Raw genomic sequence first — 22,270 nt, forward strand, 5'->3', positions numbered from 1 at the left:
TGCCCGAAAACATCCATCTTGCTATAGAGGCCTTAGAAGCCCGATATCCTGGCTTTGACCCCCTGAAGGTGACAAAGAGCCTCAGATTTACGGAAGCTCTTGGTTCGGTCCTGCGTTCTAAGCACCACCTTGTCCCTATGAAAGGTAGTGTAAGGCTCTGAAGCCACTAGAGATTGAATTTTGCTGACCCTGCATGCAGACATAAGACCCACCAAGAGGGCTGTCTTAATGGTGACTAGCCTGATGTCAGCGGAAGCCATTGGGTCAAAGGGTTTATGCGCCAAGGCACCCAACACTACGTTGAGGTCCCACATGGGTTGTGGCTTCTTGATAGGTGGGAAGAGCCTGGTGAGTCCCGCCAGATGTATTTTAACCACCGGGTTGGAGGATGAGAAAACTTCCTTCTCAGAGTTCCGGTAGGCTCCGATGGCCGCCAGATAGATGCAGCATGTGTCTATTTGCTCCCCCAAGTGTTCGAAGTATGCTGAGAAGGATAGCACATCATCCGACGTGCAAGTAAGAGGATCGACTTTCTTTGATTCCGTCCAGTGGCAAAACCTAGTCCACTTGCTTTTGTACTGGCTCCTAATAGCATTGCTTCTAGCTCCCTGTATGATGTCTAGGTTAGCCTGTGACAGACGCAGATGCTTTAGAGTGACCTGTCCAGGAACCATGCTGCAAAGGCTAACTTCTGCGGGTGGGGTGGATGACTGTGCACCCCTGCTGTGATAGTAGATGAGCTGGGCCCACCATCGCTGGCTCGTCCGAAAGGCTGAGCAGTTCCAAGAACCATGGCCTTGCCGGCCATCAAGGAGCTATCAGAATGATACTGAGGTGCCGGGACTCCCTTATCTTGCAGATCACTCTGTGGAGGGAAGATCAGATATGGTAGATTCCCCATGATTCCACAGATTACATTTTATGAAAGTAAAGTCAGCCCCTAGCCCTGACATATGGTCTACAGATTAACCACCAGACAAAGAATATTGACTTTGATAAAATTGAAGGGAATATCTGGAGAGGAGTACTATTGTTGCCAAATTGTGTCCTGATCAGCGTCATTCGACACAAACTAGCACTGATTTCCATTAAATGATGGTATTACTGGAAAGAATTGCAGTTACATAGACAATGCAAGGGGGCAGGGACAGCGTAGGAGGGAAGGCATATGAATTCATGTTGTTCCACTGTATCTGTAACACATCGCACAGCGAGCCTCAGCCCTGTCCCTGCCAGGATGCGAATGAAGGGCACCTCCTGTTGTACCAGGTGGCGAAGAGATCCACCTGTGGATGACCCAATCTGTCAAAGATCCCATGAAGGACCTGATCGTTCAATTGCCCACACCCAACCTGCTTACCTGGTACGCCTCCAGGTTTGACTCCCCCTGGAGGTGGATCACCGTCAAGTGTATGTTGTTCACCAGAGCCCACTCCCAAATGTTGACTGCTAGAGTGCAGAGGGGAGGAGGCCTGGTGCCCCCTGCTTGTTGATGTATTACATGCCGGTGGAGCGTCCGTTTGAATGAGGATCGCCTTGCCACTGATCATAGGGAGGATGTGGGCCTCCTGCTCAAGCCACACTGTGGCTGTCCAGGGTAGCTCCCCAGCCTTCTAGGGATGAGTACGTAGTGATGGTAACCTGCGGTGCTGGTTGTCGGAATGGCCTGCCTAATCGCAAGTTGTACTCAGTGTTCCACCAGACTAGGTCCTGGTGGAGATGAAGCGGGATGCTGACCAGGTCCTTCCAGGAGGCTGCGAAGTGCAACTGCAAGCATCTCATTTTGAGCCTTGTGTATGGCACTGCCAGCAGACAAGCTGCCATGAAGCCCAGGAGATGTTGGTACCACCATGCCAAGGTCACTGCTCTGCTGAGAAAGTGCCCAGTGGGCCTCTTGACAGCTGTGAGCTTGTCCTCCGAGGGAAAAATTCTCTCGGAGCTCGTAGCCTAGATGAGGCCCAGGAATGTTAGATTCTGTGTAAGCTCCAGCTGTGAGTTCTTGAGATTGATGGAAAATCTCAAATCATGTAGAGTTTTCATGAGAGCAGCGGAGGTGTGCTGGACTGCCTCCGAAGACCCTGCCCTGACAAGCCAATGGATAGATGTGGCAACCTTGGGCCCTGAGGAGGGCTGCCACCGCGTTCATTAGTCTTGTAAATACCCTGGGGGCTGAAATGAGGCCAAAGGGTAGAACCTTGTATTGGAAATGGAAGCCCATGATCCTGAATCTTAGGACCGATGGGGCTGCCAGATCAGGACGTGCAAGTACGCATCCTTCAGATCCGGGGAGCACATCCATTCTCCCCTGCACAGTGTATCCGCTATAAGCGCTGGGGTAACCATCTTGAACTTTTGAAGAGGAAGGAAAAGGTTCAAGAAGGAAAGCTCCAACACTACTCTCAAGCCTGCCTGGTTTTTCTTGTGTATGGTGAAAATCAGTGAGTAGAAGCCCAGACCCGCTGGGAGGCTGGGTCTTCTTCCACTGCCTGACTTTATACGAGCGATCGAATTTCCGCCAACAGAGCTGCTGTCCCAATCTATGGGAGTGGAGGGGAGGAGAGAGGGGAAGGAGGGAACGGTAGGCGTTAGCCCATGGACACTACAGAGAGGGTCCAGGGATCTGCGAACCTTGTGCGCCCGTATGACGAGTGAAGGGAAGGCTTGACCCCCACGGGAGCATGTGGACCCGGATGGGTGTGTCATGCCTTTTTTCCGTCTGAGACTGAGGCGGATGAGGGGGACTGAAAAAAGCCCTTGTACGCAGCCTTGTATTTGCGCCGGTGTTCGCACGGAGACCTGTCTGGTTGCCTGGATCTTCGTTCCTGGAAGCCCCGGAAACCACCAAAGGACCAACGCTTGTCTGACTGCTGCACCTGGCTGTAGGTTTTAGGGGTGGTCTTAGTGAGGATGGACAATGATTTTGCAGTCTAGCACTGCCTGAGATATCGATGTGAGCCACCGTGGACTCCATAATGTCCTGTGCTACAATCTTCGTCTCGACCAGCCCCGCCTTGAAGCGTGCCTGGCTCTTTACCAGAGGTTCCGGGAGGAAGTCTTCGATTTAGTACCAAAGCCTCTGGTTGACAGCGGCAAGCATAGCGTCCGCATTAGACTGACGAAGATGATGGGAAGTGTTGGAATAAATCTTCCCATATGCTTCCAGGATCTTCTCCTGCTTACCCAGGAGTGCTGAGGCTGATGTAGCTGAAGACGATTGTGGCTTGGAGTAAAGCAAAGCTGCGGCGATCACTGAGGAGTGTGGTTGAGGGTGTGCCGACAGCAAGAGTGGATCCCCCTCCATGTGCCTGAAATTGGAGTTGAGGCGCTTGTTGGTAGGCTGCGCTGAGTGGGGTTTAAGCCATCTTTTCTTTTTGCATCTGGATCCCTGTTCTAGCCGAGGGGTGTAAAATGACGACCTCTGCTAGGACCCACGCCTCTGGTTGTTCAACCTCCAGCTGAGGAAGCCCCAAGTATTCGGCCAGTCTGGCGAGCCGCTCATGGAGGGCCTTGGCCAACTATGGAGTGTCTGGGTCCTCGTCCGTCTCCACCAAGTTGTCCTGCTGGTCTGGTGCAGCTGGAGGAGTGCTGGGTGCCGGTGGCCATGGCGTACTGATAGGGGCCGGCAGCTGTAGAGGAGGCTGCAGGGCCACCAAGACTGTTGGAGGCGTGGTAGTCGATGTGGCAGGAACTGGCAAGGGCAGCTGAGGCTGTACCAAAGGTTGAGTGGCCGGGGGCGCCGGTGGCAGAACTGGAGGAAGCATGTCCCTGATCACAGTATGGAGGAACGGGGACGGAACGTAGCAGAACATACCTCTCTTACATGGTTGGTAAGGAATAAATAAACAAATCCCTGTCTACTGTGCTTTTTAACTCTACAATGGTATACGTTAACCACTATGTGCTGACAAGAAGGCCTAGAGAAGAGCATCAATTTTAGGATTCATTACAAAATGCTTGAGGCTAGCGCATGGGTTTTAGGGTCACCATGAAGGCCGGGGAATGCCACTCGCTCAAAGTTGCAGATCCTGAAGCATTGATATGGTGCATTCCCCAGGCTTCCTAGCCCATCCCTGTCCTTGTGTGCATGCCCTGGGTGCCTAAATGTAAACCTCCTTTGCTGTTTGGGGACCCTCACTGCAATTCTAAATACACAGAGCTGAAAAAAGAACCATGCAGCTTGTAAGCCCGCCGCCATGGGCATTTACGAGCCATGTAATACAGGCAAAGACAAACAGTTTGCAGTTAGGCCAAGTTCAGGTTAACAGCTTCCTGTAGGCTCCGTCCTCCCTATACTGGGGAACCATTCAGTGGTGCCCATAATCCATCTTATTATTTGTCTTGGCATCACAGCCTCTAGTTGCAGGGGTGAGAGTGTATGGAGGCATTCCATATGCAGGAGATAAGCACAAACTATCCCTGTTCATGGATTTAATAATACTCTCAGTTACAGTTCCTGTGACTTCAATTAGTTGGTTATTGGAATTTTTGTCATCATTTTGAATAGGTATCCAGGATTAAATTGGCACACTTTAGGAGCTGTGCATCCTTTAGGTGGGCCAAATCACAACCAAATGAAAATGATTAGATATTAACATAACAAAGAACAACTCTGGGCTCAATACAGCCAACCCAAGACCCAGTAGAATTACGTCACATCAAACTAACATACTAGCCCCCCGCCCACCCAACTACTAATTTTGTTCCACATTTTGCAAACACAGACACCTGATCAGACCCTTAAAGCATTACACAGAGATCTCACAACCTTTGAAAGAGGTATTTTCCAAAAATCTAAAAGACAACCTTCTAAACATCAGGACGGAGGAAGTGGCTTGACGAATATCCTTAACTAACGCTAAACTTGCCAGTTGAGAGTGATTAATAAGTGGCTGAACCCGCCCATGTCAGAAAAATTGAAGTAGATTGAGGACCATAAGCATAAGGAGGGCCTCAAATTGTGATAGATGATATGGCTTCTCGAGTTTGATAGGCCCTTGACTATGCATGAGATGCCGGTGATTAAAGACAATTAGGGATTCATTTATGGTGGGTTAGCTTGACCAGAAAACTAAGGCTGACATCACTTTCCTTTTTCTGGTAACCCTAGTTCAAAAGTAATCCTGAATTCACACCAGTCGATAAGAGCTTAAGCATTGAAGTATGGAAAAAAGAAGGACATTAATTTGCCTCACATACCTGTTTCACAAAGGGTGGTGAAGACCTTCTCACAATGCAAGGAAGACTTCCATTGGCCAGACACCAAAAGCCTGCAATACTTAGAGCTCTGACAATTTCTAAATAATCATGATGTTCGTGAAGACACAACTAGGCTATTTACCCCATGTAAGCTAACTACTACGATATATCCAGAAGCCTAATTTTAAACTTGGTGGTTTCCTACTGAGATCTGTAAAATCAAGAGCCCTGGGCAACATAGCTGCCCGTCATAAAAACCTGTGGGAGATGCTGGATGACGATAGTGGTAGGAGTATCTAGAGCTGGGCTTTTAAAACTTCCCTTTGTACCCACCACAAGGAACAGATCTACAAAGCGATACTAGGTACCAGAAAGGATTGAACACATCAGTCTGTATTGAGGGGATGCAGGGATTGGGGGACTGAGAATTTGATTCACAGTCCTGAAATGTTGGCTCAATGTTAAGGAAACTATGGAAGATTGTGGGAAAAGAACAACCAAAGAGTTAGCGGTTTGCTTAGTGAGTAGGGGAAATAAACACATATTTCCCATTGTTTATAGAAGTAGGAGTACATCACAAATTCACTGTTGGCCACGGCTCAAGCAATGGCGAGCCTGAGGAAAACTGGCTATTCGCCATATAGCATTTCTACATATTCTAGCCAAAGCTCCCTGTAGGACGGTGGGAAATTAACATACACCCTACACAATCACCCAAAAGCATTTTTTACAATTTCAAGGGATTCTTGAAAAATGTCAAAGTTGCAAGATTATGGGCATTAAGTCATCTGAACTTTTAAATATGGGATTCACTTGGTTGCAATTTTGGACTATAAAAATATCAAGCTGTGCCATAGGAGTATGCTACTGGAACTGCCACAGGGACTAAGTAAATGAAGTTCCAGGTGGATCCTGTGACTCACAACTTTGGTGTGATGTACAGGAAGGAGGTGATGGTAAATAGTTTAGAGAGTCAGTGTTTTGCTTTCTTGCATAGCTAATTCTATGACATTCCAATTATTTGCTGTTTAAAATATAACAAACTTGCAACAAAAGAAAGTTTGTCATGCTACAGAAAATAGACAACTCTCAGCGAACATGCCAAAGTAATGTTCTTGAAAGCAACGTTGAAAACAAAACGAACATAAAATACAATGTACCACAGTAAACTGGAAGTAAAACATTATTATTGAACAAATTAAAATGACAGTGAAAAAAACAATAGAAAGATTAACTTGTAACAAAGAAAATGTGTGTTAGGTAGAGTGTCTATAATTGGGGATTGAGGGAGACAATTGCAGGCCCATCAATAGTATGCACCTGTTGAATGACATCGTGGTGTAAAGTGGAGGTAGATGAAGAGGAAACAATATTCTTAATCTAAACAGTATTGTGCTATTATATTTGATTGACAATATTTTTTAAACATTTATTTATTAAGACAGATTCACGTCTCACAAATACAAAATACAAACATTATAGCAAAGCATGATGGCGGGCACAGCCGAGCAGTATAAACACCATTGGCAGGGTACATCAATGTCACACTTCGGTTAATCACAATATAGAGGAGAGAGGAAGAGCAACTACTAACCACACTGTCATTTTCTACATTGCACCACTGAGTCCCACTGCCCCATTGTTTCAGCATGTGCAAGAAGTTAAGAGACCAGAGGGCCCCATGTATAGGCGCGTTATAAATGCCATATCATATCATATGCTCTGGGGTCTGGACCGCGGTCCACAAAGTGGCCTGTATTCCCCATTCACATCCTTCAGCCAGACCAAGTAATCCAGCCATGTCCTAACAGTAGGAGGGGCCCTACTGGTCCAGCGCATTAATATACATCTGCGGGCCACAATCATGCCAGTGGAAGCCAGCCAAACCTACAACATAATGGTTCACATGGCACTTGGCACTCCAGCATGCAGGAAAGAATACCCACCACCCCTTCCCAAAAGTACCGCAGCCGGGGGCACGACCACAGCATATGGAGGAAATCCGCCGGACTCCTCTGCATCTCGGGCACACATCACTCTTGGCATGGGTCAAACAGGTGCAACCGGGCCGGTGCCAGTTACACCCTATGAAGGGTTTTGAGCTGGATCAACTGAATGCAGGTATTGAACACTCCATTATGGGATCTCTCACATAACATTGCCCACAGTTTGAGTGTAAATGTGGCTCCAGCATCATTCTCCCAGCGGCATCTACACTTTAACACTGTTCGGGGGGAGTCATGCTGCGCCTGCCCAAATATGGTGGAGATAAGCTGTCTGGACCAAGGCCGAATTAAGAAGACTATGCAAAATTGGAAGCGACAGGGTAGGATTCGTGAACATTAGAGACCATGCATCGAAGGCCGCCCGCACGCGAAAACACGGCAATCTGCTGTGAAGGTAGTCACCCATTTAAGCAGTGAACAGCTCCTTAGACACAATTACTCCCTCAGGATACAGGTAGGCCATACTACCTATTCCCACCCCTTTCCATTCCCGAACCAAGGCTGCGTCACAGGTAGGCAAGGAGGCACTTAATATTGCAAAGCTGGAACTCTGGATAGTAGGGAATATTCACTCCCAATCTCTTTAGGATCCGTTTCCATGCATGCAATGTACACGCCACGATGCAAATTTAATCATCAACCTTCTTTGAAACTAGCACATCCTGAACTGCAAAGGGGCGCGCCAAGCATTCTTCAATCCGATAAACTGGGGACCCCGGCATCCAAAAGATACAAAATGCACCTGTGCTGCCAGGAAATATAGCTCCATATTGGGCGCACCTATACCGCCCATTCCCACAGAAGGACCAAGGTGTCCCACCGAATCCTTGGGGATTTCCGGTGCCACACCAGTCTCACCAGCAGGGCCTTCAGCTCTGTGAAGAACGCTGCTCTTGGCCACACAGGAAAACCCTGAAACAGGTATAGCAGCTTGGGGACCACTATCATTTTAGCAATTGCGACCGGCCTAAGAGAGCCAGGGGCAACATGCACCACTTTTCGACCTTACTTCGCAGGACCCACAGGAATTTCAGGTGATTCTCTTCCAGCAACAAGCGAGAGCTCCAACATACCTGTACCCCTAGATATCTGACCGAAACCTGCTACCATCTATACCCCGCAGCATCCACTGGCTTGACCAAGGCCTCATTGAGAGGAAACAAAATGGACTTAGACCTATTCACACAGGGGCCCGAGAACTTGCCAAACACAGCTACTTCCTGCAACATGGGATGTAGGTTCACACCTGGGTCTTTGAAGTACAAAATTGTGTCATTCGCATATAAGGATATCAGTTCCTTGATCCCTCCCATTGCTAACCCACAAGCCAGGTGGAACTTTCGCAGCCTAGCCGCCAGCGGCTCAATTACAAGCGCAAAAAGTAGTGGCGATAGCAGACACCCCTGGCAGGTGCCACGACCCAAGTCAAAAGCCCCAGGCTGCTTCCCAAACAGGCCAATCCCAGCTGTTGCACCAGTATACAGCAGTCTGATTGCTGCAAGAAAAGGTGTTGGAACTCCCACGGCCTTCAGAACTTCAAAGAGATGGCTCCATTCAACAGAGTCAAACGCCTTCTCCATTTCGAGGAGGGCCGCGACCGCCTGCACCTTGGGATCTATTTGAGTGGATCTATGTGATCAATGCGACCACAAAATGCCAACTTTTTTTATTAAACCCCCTTTACAACACAAAGATATGCGTGGGGAGACCCCCTGCAGCCACACAATATGGCTATAATATCCCATAACATCCCCAGATATATATGTGGTGTAAAGGGGGTGTTTAAAAAAAAAAAAAGTCTGGCATTTCGGCCGTCGCAATTGTGAGGGCGACATTTTGGGCCATTTCGGTTTGAGCTAATATGGCAAACAACATGCGGAGGTTCAACGAGGTTGATCTCCCGGGATAAATCCAGACTGGTCCAGGTGCATCACCCGTCGGATTAATGGAAGCAATTTGTCCGCCAGGACCATAGCAAAAATCTTGTCATCCAAGTTAAGCAGGGATATCGGACGGAACAAGGCGCACTCCAGAGGATCCTTCCCATCCTTTAAAATTAACATTACCACAGCCTCCCTCATCGTAGGGGGCAGCTGCCCCGAGTCCAATGTCTCCTCACAAACCTCCATTATGTACTTAGCAACCTCCGGCCCGAGTTCCTTGTTGAATTCCAACGTCTACCAGCACTAAGCTTAGCTCTGAGGGTGGGCCAGTCACCCCCACCACACAGAGACAGACCCGCCAAAGAGAATGGCGACCCTCCTCCCTTTACACTCGGCCCTAGGCACCCCATTATACCTGTACACTTCACCAGACCTTTTTGTGTACAAGGCAGGCAGCCCTGCTTTTTGTTGCCTTTTGCCATCAATGCACTCCCCCCTCCACCACTCAGGCCCAGGGCGGCACTCCTCTCCTGTCCCCTCACAGATATGGCCCCCGCACAATCTCAGTCTGATTGCTGCAAGAAAAGGTGTTGGAACTCCCACGGCCTTCAGAACTTCAAAGAGATGGCTCCATTCAACAGAGTCAAACGCCTTCTCCATTTCGAGGAGGGCCGCGACCGCCTGCACCTTGGGATCTATTTGAGTGGATCTATGTGATCAATGCGACCACAAAATGCCAACTTTTTTTATTAAACCCCCTTTACAACACAAAGATATGCGTGGGGAGACCCCCTGCAGCCACACAATATGGCTATAATATCCCATAACATCCCCAGATATATATGTGGTGTAAAGGGGGTGTTTATAAAAAAAAAAAGTCTGGCATTTCGGCCGTCGCAATTGTGAGGGCGACATTTTGGGCCATTTCGGTTTGAGCTAATATGGCAAACAACATGCGGAGGTTCAACGAGGTTGATCTCCCGGGATAAATCCAGACTGGTCCAGGTGCATCACCCGTCGGATTAATGGAAGCAATTTGTCCGCCAGGACCATAGCAAAAATCTTGTCATCCAAGTTAAGCAGGGATATCGGACGGAACAAGGCGCACTCCAGAGGATCCTTCCCATCCTTTAAAATTAACATTACCACAGCCTCCCTCATCGTAGGGGGCAGCTGCCCCGAGTCCAATGTCTCCTCACAAACCTCCATTATGTACTTAGCAACCTCCGGCCCGAGTTCCTTGTTGAATTCCAACGTCTACCAGCACTAAGCTTAGCTCTGAGGGTGGGCCAGTCACCCCCACCCCACAGAGACAGACCCGCCAAAGAGAATGGCGACCCTCCTCCCTTTACACTCGGCCCTAGGCACCCCATTATACCTGTACACTTCACCAGACCTTTTTGTGTACAAGGCAGGCAGCCCTGCTTTTTGTTGCCTTTTGCCATCAATGCACTGCCCCCTCCACCACTCAGGCCCAGGGCGGCACTCCTCTCCTGTCCCCTCACAGATATGGCCCCCGCACAATCTCAGTAATCTTCTGCTGATCAACTGAGCACCTACCCTCCAGCAGGGATCTAGTTGGTGGTTGTAGCAGCAGATACACCTGCAAGCCGGGTGTGCACCGTCTGCCACTAAGTGCCCTCCAACTGGCCATATTCCACAGTGGGCGTTGTCGTGGTCTCCAACACACTTCGCTGTCGGGGCTGGCCCACCCGTCACACAATGAAGCTGGTGGTTGAGGCTGTCCTCCACGCCGTCACTCTCCCCACCCTCTCACCCCTCACCTGGTCCTGCACAATTATGGGTGCCGGGGAGGGCACCAGCATATGGGTGGTCCAATCCCCCCCAAGTACCACCCCACACTGGCCAGCCCACGGCAGCAGCAATGGGTACACTATGTAGAGTCAGTGCTCCACTTCCAGGGGGATTAATCTAGGCGGAATGGAGGGCCACAGCCCACTGCCATCTCCCCCCATCTCTGTTGCCCACACCAGTTCATTTTGTGCCTCACTTGTGACGCAATCTGTCCCACCACCTCAGGCCTCCTGCGTTGCGGTGCACCTCGCCAGGCCCCTCCGCCTCAGGGCCAACCTTAGGGAAGCCTCAGAGGGCACGCCTCCCCCCAGCCTCATCCCCTAATTCACAGTGGGGCCTTGGTCCAACCGGCCCAGAGTCAAGTAGCCGGGTCATGAGCCCTTCCAACGCTCATTCAGGTGGTTGGAACTCTCGGCATGGGGCACAAACAAATCCTGGCCTCCTCCACGCCAGCCCTCCGGGAGCTCAGGGAAGAGCAGCCATCTTGCTGCGAGCTCGCGAGCACCCGATTGGCAATACTAGAGAAAAACAGTGTTGCATGTATCATAAACAGTTGCTGTGATAATTCTTTTCTGGCTCAATGGATCTTATACATTGCCTTTCTTATTTTAGAAATCTTACCAGCAGCACAAGCATATCACCTTCACATGTATTGAAAATAGAAACACTCTGACGTGGCGGGCACGTCTGTGCATTTCTGCAGTGCTTCCCTTCATATACCACAAAACAAGGGTATCAAAATAGTGAACCAATAATACCAACCCATTGAAAGAAAAGCTCTTACCTCTGGCAAGAAAAAGTCCCATAATACCCGCAAAGCCAATCACACCAAGACGTGGGTAAAATTCTGGAGGTGCATCTTTCATCAATTCATAAGTAACTAAGATTAAAAAAAGATATTAGTAATGTTCATTATTTTAATAAGCAATAGAGAATTTAGCTTTTCTTCCATACATACATTCATCACTCCTCTTCGCATCCCACACTGCCTAACTCGACTTTGGTCACAGGAACAGAGACTAGACTGTGATTGGCTATATACCAAAGAAAACAACAAACACAACGTCAATTTTCACAGTTCTCAAACTGGAGGTGAAAAGACTATCTTGGCATCCAGAGCAGCAGGATGTAATCAGAAAGGCTGAATGTGTTAGAGGGTTCAGAAAGGAAGGGAGTGGAACACCTGGCACTGGGAAGCCACACAGAAGAGGCCATCAGGATCCATTTCCATGCTTGGAGTATCCTGAGGCTCCACTCCCATAACAATTCACTCCACACTAGCATGAGGCCCAAAGCCAAACATGAGAAAATGGCTTTGGTCAGGGATAGGACCTGCAGAAGAACAAGTTACTTAACCCTGGTAACGTTCTTTCGACTCATCTTTTGATATCTTCCCTTACAGGTTCAGCTGCTTCAGAAATACAATTCGGCAGAGGGCAGAGTGCATCGAAGAGGTCGACTCGGTGTCCCTCGAGAGCTCCCATCTCGGAGCCAATGTCTCTGTCGGTATATATAGCACGTGCAGCACCCGTTAACTTCAGTTCTGTTTTTACACCTTTCTCTTGCAGAAAACCAGACAGTACCAGAAAAAGCATAAAGTGTAAAGACTGGAAATTCTACAGCGGTGTAGGCTGGGAGGGTCGATGAGGAATACGTGGGAGGAACATCCAGTCGAATGAACGTTACCAGGGGTAAGTAACTTGTTCTTCGGGTCGTGGCTAAGAGGCCATGTGCTAGCATACAGATCCCGAGGGCTCCCGCGATCCGACACTGATCTGGGCTGAAATACAGCACAATAGGAGGATCTAGCTATTTATATTGAAGGTAGAGATCCATGAATATGCAGCGGCCACGCAGGGCGGAGATCGTGGAAAATGAAGATTACTGGAAGTAAATAACAGACACGGATCCGGGAGCCCAATGTGGCCGTGGAGCGAAGATGGCACTGGCAGTGAAGCCTGATGAGACACAAAGCTGCAGACGAGTCCCTGCAAGCTGGAACGTGGTGTGAGACTAAGACAAGACAGTTGCTGCGGAAGGCACTCAGGCGCAAGGACGATAGCCTGTGATACTGTAGCAGCCTGACGCAGCTGTTGAGCGGGAAACGCAGATACTCTGACAACAAAAACGCAAGATAGAAAGTGGCCCGGAGGCGAGAGAGGGGTAATTGTCAGAGACCAGGTCTGGTGGAAGCAAGCGGTAGACTACGGAGCGGGAGACGAAGTAACAAGACTCCCTTAGAAGTATCTTGGAACAGAATCGGGAACTTGTAGGCTTTATACACCGCAAGTCACATGGCGAGTTTCAAGATGGCGCCCAGCTGACGGTGCAACAAAGGACCCAGTAGAACGAACTAAGTAGTTGGGCCGTGACCCCCCACGCCGCAACGCGCCGGAGGACGAAGGAAGAGGACAAAAAGGAGCGTGGCAACTAGAGCAGACACAGAATCGAGGAACTTATAAAGGCACCGCATGCGGCTACGGAGCAGAGGGGGAGGGGATAAACAAGAGGATGAACAGTTTGAGAGCCCTGGACAGCCAGAACATGGACCAAGGTAGCTAGTCATGAGGCCGGTGAACACGGGCATGGAGTCACGTAGAATGGGCAGAAGTAGCCGGCTAGAGAAGGGCGCCCTGTGATACTACCAGCCCAGTCTGTCAGTTGACCCCCCGCAAGGCACATGAAGCAATCCAGAGACAGGAGGCACCCCCCGTCCAGGGCGCTAAGAGGGCTGTGGCAATCCACAACAAGTGGACAACGCGCAGTGAGATATCGCGCAGAGAAGACCCCAGACCTGGCTCCACACAGGAGTGAACTAGTGCTACTCATTTAGGGTGAGTGCACATAAAGAGAAACGGAGGACGATCACCAGCGGGGCTGGAGGTTGCAGCGCGGATAGACAGACCCGACAGAGACATTTGGGCGTGAGTCAGAGCAAAGGAGGCACTGGAAGCTGAGCAAACAGAGCCCACCGTGCAGCACACAGCCCAGGTACGATAGAGAGCTTGAAGACTGACACTAATGTGATCACAAGGAACAGTGTCCCCTAAGAGTGGAACAGAGTGCCTGAACCGGAGGCGAATGAACAAGACTGAAGACCCCCTCTGCGAATACAGAGGCGAGCGGGGCACCACAGTAGGGTACCTGCCCAGGAAGGGTACCCAGAGATACCAGCTGACCCCCCGCTGAGGCGAACAGCGGCCCAGTGGTGGATGGTACCCCCCCAAATGAAAAAAATAAACAAAAACAACCAAAGGCAAAGGCGAGAGCGAGGCAGCTGACATCGGGTGTATGTGGTAGAGTGGCACTCCACGCCAGGAGACCACCAGACTTGTAAAGGAGTACGGAGAAAGGACACACAGAGAGCGTGCATGGAAGACTGAAGAGAACGGGCCACTGGGGTTATCAGATATTAATAACGCAGGAGAATAGAGACCAGCAAGAGAGTAGGAGCAGCACTTGGGTGGAGAAGGAGACCAGGCACTGAACGAACGGAGCCCGGCTTCCAACAATCTGTCCGGACGCCCGGAGGCCTAACGCCGGGGATTAGAGAGCGTTGCTGCTAAGAGCAGACATGGTGAATAAGGGAGTCAAACCAAAAGGGAAACAGGCAACGATAGAGGATTTTGCCAAAACTTCCCTAGGACGAGAAGTGGTAAGACCCAAGAAACCAGAAATACAAGGAGAGACGGCCCACTCGTGAAATGATCAACAGATTCTTGAAGCCATAGCAGAACTAAAGACATCTTGGGAAGGCAAAATTGACACGGCCATGGCTGAACTGAGGACTTCACTCGAAGCCAAAATTGATGCAGTTAGCATAGATGCCAATCTCCTGCGGCAAGATGTCAAGAAGTGGGGGAGTGCACGAGTGGGCTGGAAGCGGATGTGAAAAGCAACACAAAAGTCTGCACTGCGAATGCTGAGGAGGTTGCTATCCTGCAACAACAGGTGTGCAACCTTTAAAATTGAGCCGAGGAAGCGGAAGGGCGGGCACGAAGAAATAATATTCGTATTGTGGGGCTTCCAGAAGGAGAAGAGGGATCAGACCCGACTGACTATGTTGAGAATATGCTGCTGCAGGAGATAAGTGGAGGTGCACTCACCCAAGGATGCACAGTGGAGAGGGCGCACAGAGCACAGACTAGGCGACCGCACCCAGGGGGGCTCCCTCCAGACCGCTAATTGCAAAAATATTAAACTATAAAGACAGAGAGAAGATGCTGGAGCATTTCCGCAAAGGGGGGACCATAAACAAAGGATCAGCGACAATCACGGCATACCCAGACTAAACCCTTTTGGTGTAACAACAGCGATTGAACTATGTGTCCATTAAGAGGAGGCTGCGTGAAGCCAGATACAAATATATGCTGCTGTACCCTGCAAAGCTGAAGGTGATACACAACAGTAGAGCCCATTTCTTTGACACCCCAGAGGAAGCAACGACTTGGCTGGAAGAGCGGAATTGCCCAGCTGGAACAGCAGGTCCGACGGGAAACGGGATGGAGAAGTGAAAGAAGACACCGCAGAAAAGTAGTATGACTTGAGTAACGGGGAGGGTGGTTGCTTTGGTTACATGGACTACGGACTAGATTATAGCTTGTTAAGCAGCGAGCTTCAGAGTGAATTGTAAATGAAGGAAGCTTAAATTGCTGAGACGGTTAATTGGAGTTACGGGGGAATGTGCTAGCAACCCCAGTAGTTAGTTTAGTTGAGATACTTTTAGGTCAGCACCACCCCTACCCCCCCGCAGAGTTCTGGTAATCGGCTAAGCCCGAGGAAAGGACTAGATGTGGGGTGGCCTGAGATCCAGGGATGGAGCTGGGCAACAGTTTGGGGGAGGGGAGTGAAGTGTTACGGGGCAGTTGGGAGGGGTGAAGGGAGGGAGGGGAGCAGTGTTTGGGTTGTTGGGAGGGGTACAGCCTGCAATCATAAGCCAGTACTTAAGAGGAGGAGAGTGGGAGCGGAATCAGGTGGAGTGGGGAATGGCTGACATGGGAGACTTGAAGATAGTGACCTAGAATGTGAGAGGGCTAAATAGTTATATCAAGCGGAATAAGGTCATGATGTACCTAAAAAGACAGAAAATAGACATTGCATTGTTACAAGAAACCCATCTAACCAGGGATAAGCTGGAAATGGTGAAAAGGAAATGGAAAGGGACCACAATAGGTGCAGCATATTTCATGTATCCTAGAGGGGTTGTCACGTGGATAGCACCACATGTCCCGTTTAAACTACAACAACACAATGCAGAGATGGACGGCAGAATGGTATCACTGAAGGGGTTGGTGGGAAATAGAGTGTTGAATATTATTAACGTATATGCCCCGAATAATGACACCACAATATATTTCAGGAACTTATACACAAATACACAAAGATCAGCCCATATATGGAGGGAGCAGTTATACTAAGGGGGATTTCAATTGCACAATAGACCCCAAGCATGATAGATCAGATGAGAAAGTAGTCAAACCCACCCCAGTGGCGAAGGCTTTGGGAGCTCTCTTAAATGATTTCCGATTGGTAGATGTGTGGAGAATACTTCATCCACAACACAGCGAGTACTCGCACTATTCAGCCCCACACAACCTACACACCCGGTTGGACTATATATTTTCTGCCAGCGCACTGACGGAAGGCATAAAGAGTGCAGACTATAAGGCTGCAGTCCTTTCAGACCATGCGCTGCTGGTGGTAGCGTATTTAAGGCAACCATATGGGGAGGTGAGAATCAGCAGGAAAGGAGGACAGCATCTGATATTATAAGCAGATAATATGTTACTATACCTGAAATACCCAGAAGAAAACCTGCAATATATACTAGAGGTAATGGGAAGATACGCGATACTCTCGGGCATAACAATCAACCCTAAAAAATCTAGTATGTTGCCTCTAGGCAGATATGTCGGAATGCCACATCATGAGCTGCCAATGTTACAGATAAAGTGGACAATTGATACGTTCAGGTACCTGGGAGTGGACATATATCATAAAGTTGAGGATGAAAATAAACATAAAACCGAGAAGGCAGTGACAAAAATTGAAAGCAGCGTGGTATTTTGGGCCCGGTTACCATTGACTATGATGGGTAGAGTGGCATAATGGAAGATGATCGTATTACCCAGGCTACTACACTATTTTGCGAATGTCCCATACATGATTCCTAAGCGGTTTTTCACCAAGGTACAGAGTATATGCAGAGGGTTTATTTGGCATAATTCAAGAAATAGAATAGCATTGTGGAAACTGCAAAACCCATATGAGCAAGGTGGGATTAGACTGCCTAATTTTGAAGTATACTACCTGGCTGGCCAACTTCAGTATGTAGCGAGATGGTTATCTGAGGACCCTACAGCAGAGTCCAGATTGTTGAGGGCGGAATGTACATCTTACTTCTTGAATGAATGGATGTGGCTGACAGAAACTCCAAAAGGGAAAGGGTCTACATTATAAGACCTTGGAAGTGCGATGTGGCGGAGTGCCTGTGAAGTGATGGGGAGCCCGTTTCCGTGCTCCCCACAAATGCCGCTAGTGGCATTAAAGGGGGTGGAAGAGCAATTGAGGAGGACCATTAGAGTATTGGGCACCAGTGGGAGTAAAAACGTTGGAGATGTTTGGCAGGAAGGGGAGAAAATAGAATTTGATATACTGAGGGAGGACACGGTCTACATGGTGGACAATATATCACATATGCGAGGCTGGTCAAGACGGTAAAGGGGATGTGGTCAGAAGCGGAACTGATCCGACCACCGGACACCGCCATAGAAATGTTCCAGACTGTCAGGAGGGTGGAAGAATAATAAGAGACGGTCTATGGGTCAGAATGTAAGGATACCATAAGAAGGTGTCAAGAAATCTCAGACTGCAACATATGCCAGTACTCAGACATGTCCGAAATGTGGGGAGGTTGATGGAGGGACGGTACATATGTTCTGGGTATGTCCTGAAATAGCGAGATACTGGAAGGAGGTGGCACACCTCTTAGCAGATAAAGGAATAAACTTGGATGAGGAATTGTTAGGGAGAATTCTCATTTTATGGCTAATTTCCCTTACCTATAGAGTCCCCCAGCAGCTTTGCTGGATTTGAAGGGTTTGTTTCTTTTCCCCTTCTAAGAGTGAGACTCTTTTTCCCACTCTTAGGCATTTTTGCTATGTGTGTTCTAGGCTATTTTTATGTTTAATTCCTATAGAGTTTCTCTCCCGCCCATGGGAACCATCTTTATTCACATGTGTTACACAGCACCCTCCGTGCAGTGACACAGGGGTGTCGTAGCGACCCCCAAACATAGACTCCATACCCTGGGATTGACTACTGTCTCCCAGGGCATGTAAAGTCCCTATTGACTTTACTAGTCAATTTTTGTGAACTAAACCAGTACAAACCATCTTACTATGGAAGTACTGGTAAGGGATAATAGTTTTTCCCGTATGTTCATTTTTCGAGAGGGTACCGTACAGACCCTCTCTCAAAAGTTTCTGGTTGGTGGCAGTGGTTACTACTGAAAATATTCAACCGCAAATATTTTCCTATGGGATTTTCCCATTGCTCGAGGCTACCACATTTTCTGACAGCCTCTAACATACCACCTGTGTATTTTAATATTAACTTTACTCTGGTAGGTTTTATTTGCCAGAACTTTAATATAACTTCTTTCTCGTGTCTTTCTCTAAACTCCTAACACAGGTCGGGATCCTTTGTTCATCCGTTTGGCGGGCTTCTGCCGAGAAGCCCTCCTTTTGGAACCACTGAGTCTGGGGTGGGTCCATTGTGTGAGAGGGGGAGTAGGACGCCTGGACAGGGTTGCCTCAGCAACCAATGTCTCACTCTATCCTGATAGGCTGGAGGGTCTCCCGTCAAGATGACCACTACACTGTGTGAGTGACAGCTAGGCTGTATGAATGGGGATCTTTTTGCATAAAAGCAGGCTCCTGAGGACTGGAAGAGCAAAATGTCGCCACTAGAACTAAGAAGCCGAAGAGGAGAGAAGCTAAAGACATCTGCAACGAATGAACCACCGGTGAAGCCCTGCTGCAGCGTCTCACCACTTTTCTCCACACGACGAGAGAAGATCTTCATCTGCAAGAGCCTTCTTCCCTTGAGCTGGTTGTTCCAACCAGTTTGCCAATCGCCTTCCCGGACCTGCCTTGGTCGAATTGCCAGTATCCTTTACTTGGAGATCGGATAGCCAGGCACCCGTCCACCCGGACCGCGATTTAAAGGAGTGTACCTTTTATTCGTCGGGCAGCACCGCGGCTGGTTTCATCCCTGGGTAGTGCAGTAACTCGAACCTTCCTCCACGCCTATCTTCCTCTGCTGGATCCCCCGAAATGCAAGAACTACCAGGAACAACTGCCATCGCAGGAGCCACTTCTTCATTTTAAAGGTACATTGTTCCGCCAGGCCGTACTTTCTGCGTGGTAGTGCTGAAGGTGTTTTAAATCCTTTACCTACCTGTTGGGTTGGCCGCCCCTCTCTCTTAACATTGTCTTTCAACTTCTGCATCCACCTTTTCAAATCGTTAACCAAAGACTTGACTGCAGCTACAAGAACATTTTGCTCCTGGGCCCTTGCTCTGTACCACTGACTCTGGCACAGGCCTACTGACTCTGGCTAAATTTGTTAGAACTGACTTCTCTAGATTGCTTCTCAACTAGAAATGTGTTGGTGCACCTACTTCTTATAATCATCTTTTCCTTCCCACTTTTAAACCTTGTGAAATGCCATTTTGCTCAGTTTTCATTTAAGTATTTTCTATACTGATGCACTGCCTTGCTTAATCTGGTTCACAAACTTATGGAAAGTGTTGCTAGGGTGTGTAAGAAGATATTTCTGTGTAAATGTGCTTTCCCTCCCTTGTGAGAAATTGCTAGAGTGCCATTTGTGTTTGGTTTACACTGTGCTGTTTTGCTCAGTTTTCACTCTTGCTCAAACTTGTCTACAATTTAACTAGGGAGTTGTGTATACTTTCTTTGACTGCTTTAAGAACTGTGATGTGTTTAACTAGAAGTGTATAAAATAAATATATCTACTTTTTAATACAAAACTGTGTTCTGTGTTTCCTTGTGCTATACTACTGTAGGCCTATTGTGTAAACCCTGAATACTGCTCATCTCCCTCTTGAGATAAGTCTGACTGCTCAGCCACAGCTACCAACTAAATCTTTGTGGTACAGATTGATACCAAAGGGGATTTATTGCTCTCACCTGTAGTACTAATCTTCTGTAGTGCTCCCTAAGGGAACTGCACAGGATTCTGCCTAAAAGGAATCTCTGTGGCGTGCCTGGTGGGTGGGTTCCCTAGACCGTGCAAACTAAAGCATGTAAGCAAGCTTAAAGACCTGGCATATATTCTAGCTAAACGCAGGATAGCAATGGGTTGGAAGGCAAGCAATAGGCCGAAAGTAGAGGCCTGGTTGCGGGATCTCCTGAAATGGGCGGATACAGAGACAGTGGTGTGGAAAGAAGCGGTAGATAGAGTAGGGGAGGAGGAAGTGGGCACGCTAACGGCCTGGACGCATTTGGTTGCCTCGTTGTCGGGTTCGGCTCAGGAGGAGCCAGAAGAGGGCAGCTCCTCAGATGGTGAGGAAAGTGCGACGCCCATGGAACAGGAAAGAGAAGTGGCAGTATTATGAGGCTCTAGGGGGAGGAATGTTGGGTAATACAATATTTGTGCACTGTGGTTTGGTGTAATGTATGACAATTAAGTTGAAAGCCAATAAAATGTGTTTCTAAATTTATTTATTTTTTAACTTGTTCTTCGAATGGATTTTGTCCTCCCACGTATTGCTCATCTTTTGATAGGCTCCCAAAGCAGTGTCAGGTTTTGGAGGAGAGAATAATTATTGTCAGACTTTGTAGGACAGCTTTCCCAAATCCTCCTTCCTGGCTACAGGATGAATCCCGACAGTAATGTTTAGTAAATGTGTGAATGATAGACCAAGTGGCTCCCACACAAATGTCTTTTATAGGCACCCCTCTTTGCAGAGCAGAAGATGTTGCCATGCCCCTTGTGGAATGAGCTCTCAGGCCTTCCGGGGGATCTATCCCGGCCAATCTGTAGAATTCTGTAATAGCAAGAATTATCCGTCTGGACAAAGTTTGTTCTGTAACTGGAAGACCCAGTTTGTGTCCAGTGTACCCAATGAAAAGCTAGTCAGGTTGACATATTTTCGCCATTCGTGAAACGTAAAAAAAGCTCAAAGCCCCTCTGGGATCAAGCCTATGCAGCCTTTCCTCTTCCTTACTAGGACGAGGAGGCGGATAGAATGTAGGAAGTACAATTTCTTGGGATAAATGAAAATCTGATATATCTTTGGGGAAAAAAGATGGTTCAACCCTAAGGACAACCATGTCCTTGTAAAAAATAGTAAATGGAGACTTACTAGATAAGGCCTGCAACACACTCACTCTGCAGGCTGATGTCAACATAAGGAAAAAGTTACTTACCTGTAACTGTTGTTCTCCAGCAAGGGTCTGGCATGGATTCACATGCTCATGAATATTCCCAGTCGTCAGGCTGGGAATCCTCTGTAAAGAAAAAAATCAGTTTCAGTTTAGTTTCTGAACTGTCTTTCTCCTAATAACCAATCACTGGTCTCTGGGTCATACTGCCCCCAGCCAATGACTGCCCTCTACCTAAGCCCCTCCTCTGACAGCCATCTTCAGATTTGGTAGCACGTAAAGTGGCAGTATGACCAAGTGAAGAGCAGCAGAGGGGTAGGAGGGAGGGTTTGCATGTGAATCCATGGCAGACCCATGCGGGAGAACAACAGTTACAGGTAAGTAACTTGTTCCTTCTCCAGCATGGGGTCAGGCATGGATTCACATGCTCATGAATATAAGAATACAAAGCAGTACACACCTGCACAAACACGGGAAGTGGCAAGGCTCAACATTAAGCATTTCATCAACTCAAATTAAGCATCTCTTACCTCCTCACCAGGCCCACCTTCAGGCAAACAGGTTGCGCAGCACTGCCTGGCCGACTCTGGACTACTCCCTGGAATCCCGGTTGACGCAGTAGAATCTTGTGAAGGTGTGTGTCGACCTCCACGTAGCAGCCCTGCAGATGTCCAGCAGGGGCACGCCAGATAGGAATGCTGTGGTAGCAGCGATCGCTCTGGTTGAATGGGCTCTAGGACAGCCGGGCAACGGTCGGTTTGCCAACCGGTGACAGTGCATGATGCAGCCGGAGAGCCATCTGGAAATGGAACCCTTCGAGAGGGCCTTCCCTTGGTTCACAGTTCCAAAGTTCACAAACAGCTGTGATGTCATCCGAAAACTCTTTGTGCGGTACACGTAGAACTTCAACGCTCTAGCTACATCCAGCGAGTGCAAAGTCCTCTCAGCCGGCGACGAAGGT

The 22,270-nt window shown here is 48.5% G+C and overlaps 1 protein-coding gene across 7 annotated transcripts in view; it reads right to left on the bottom strand.

Annotated features, from left to right (window-relative positions):
- APOO (apolipoprotein O) overlaps window positions 1-22,270 on the bottom strand; it is a 1,477,911-nt gene that overhangs the window by 700,692 nt on the left and 754,949 nt on the right. For 6 of the 7 annotated variants that reach the window (XM_069637272.1, XM_069637274.1, XM_069637275.1 and 3 more), the window contains one exon: window positions 11,685-11,780. The exons of the other annotated variant lie outside the window; for it this stretch is intronic. In XM_069637272.1, the coding sequence (XP_069493373.1) occupies window positions 11,685-11,780 (96 nt within the window). The remainder of the gene's footprint in view (window positions 1-11,684; window positions 11,781-22,270) is intronic. 7 annotated transcript variants of the gene reach the window in all.

Source organism: Ambystoma mexicanum, chromosome 7p (assembly GCF_040938575.1).
Source record: "Ambystoma mexicanum isolate Mex_15411 chromosome 7p, UKY_AmexF1_1, whole genome shotgun sequence".
Lineage (NCBI taxonomy): Eukaryota > Metazoa > Chordata > Amphibia > Caudata > Ambystomatidae > Ambystoma > Ambystoma mexicanum.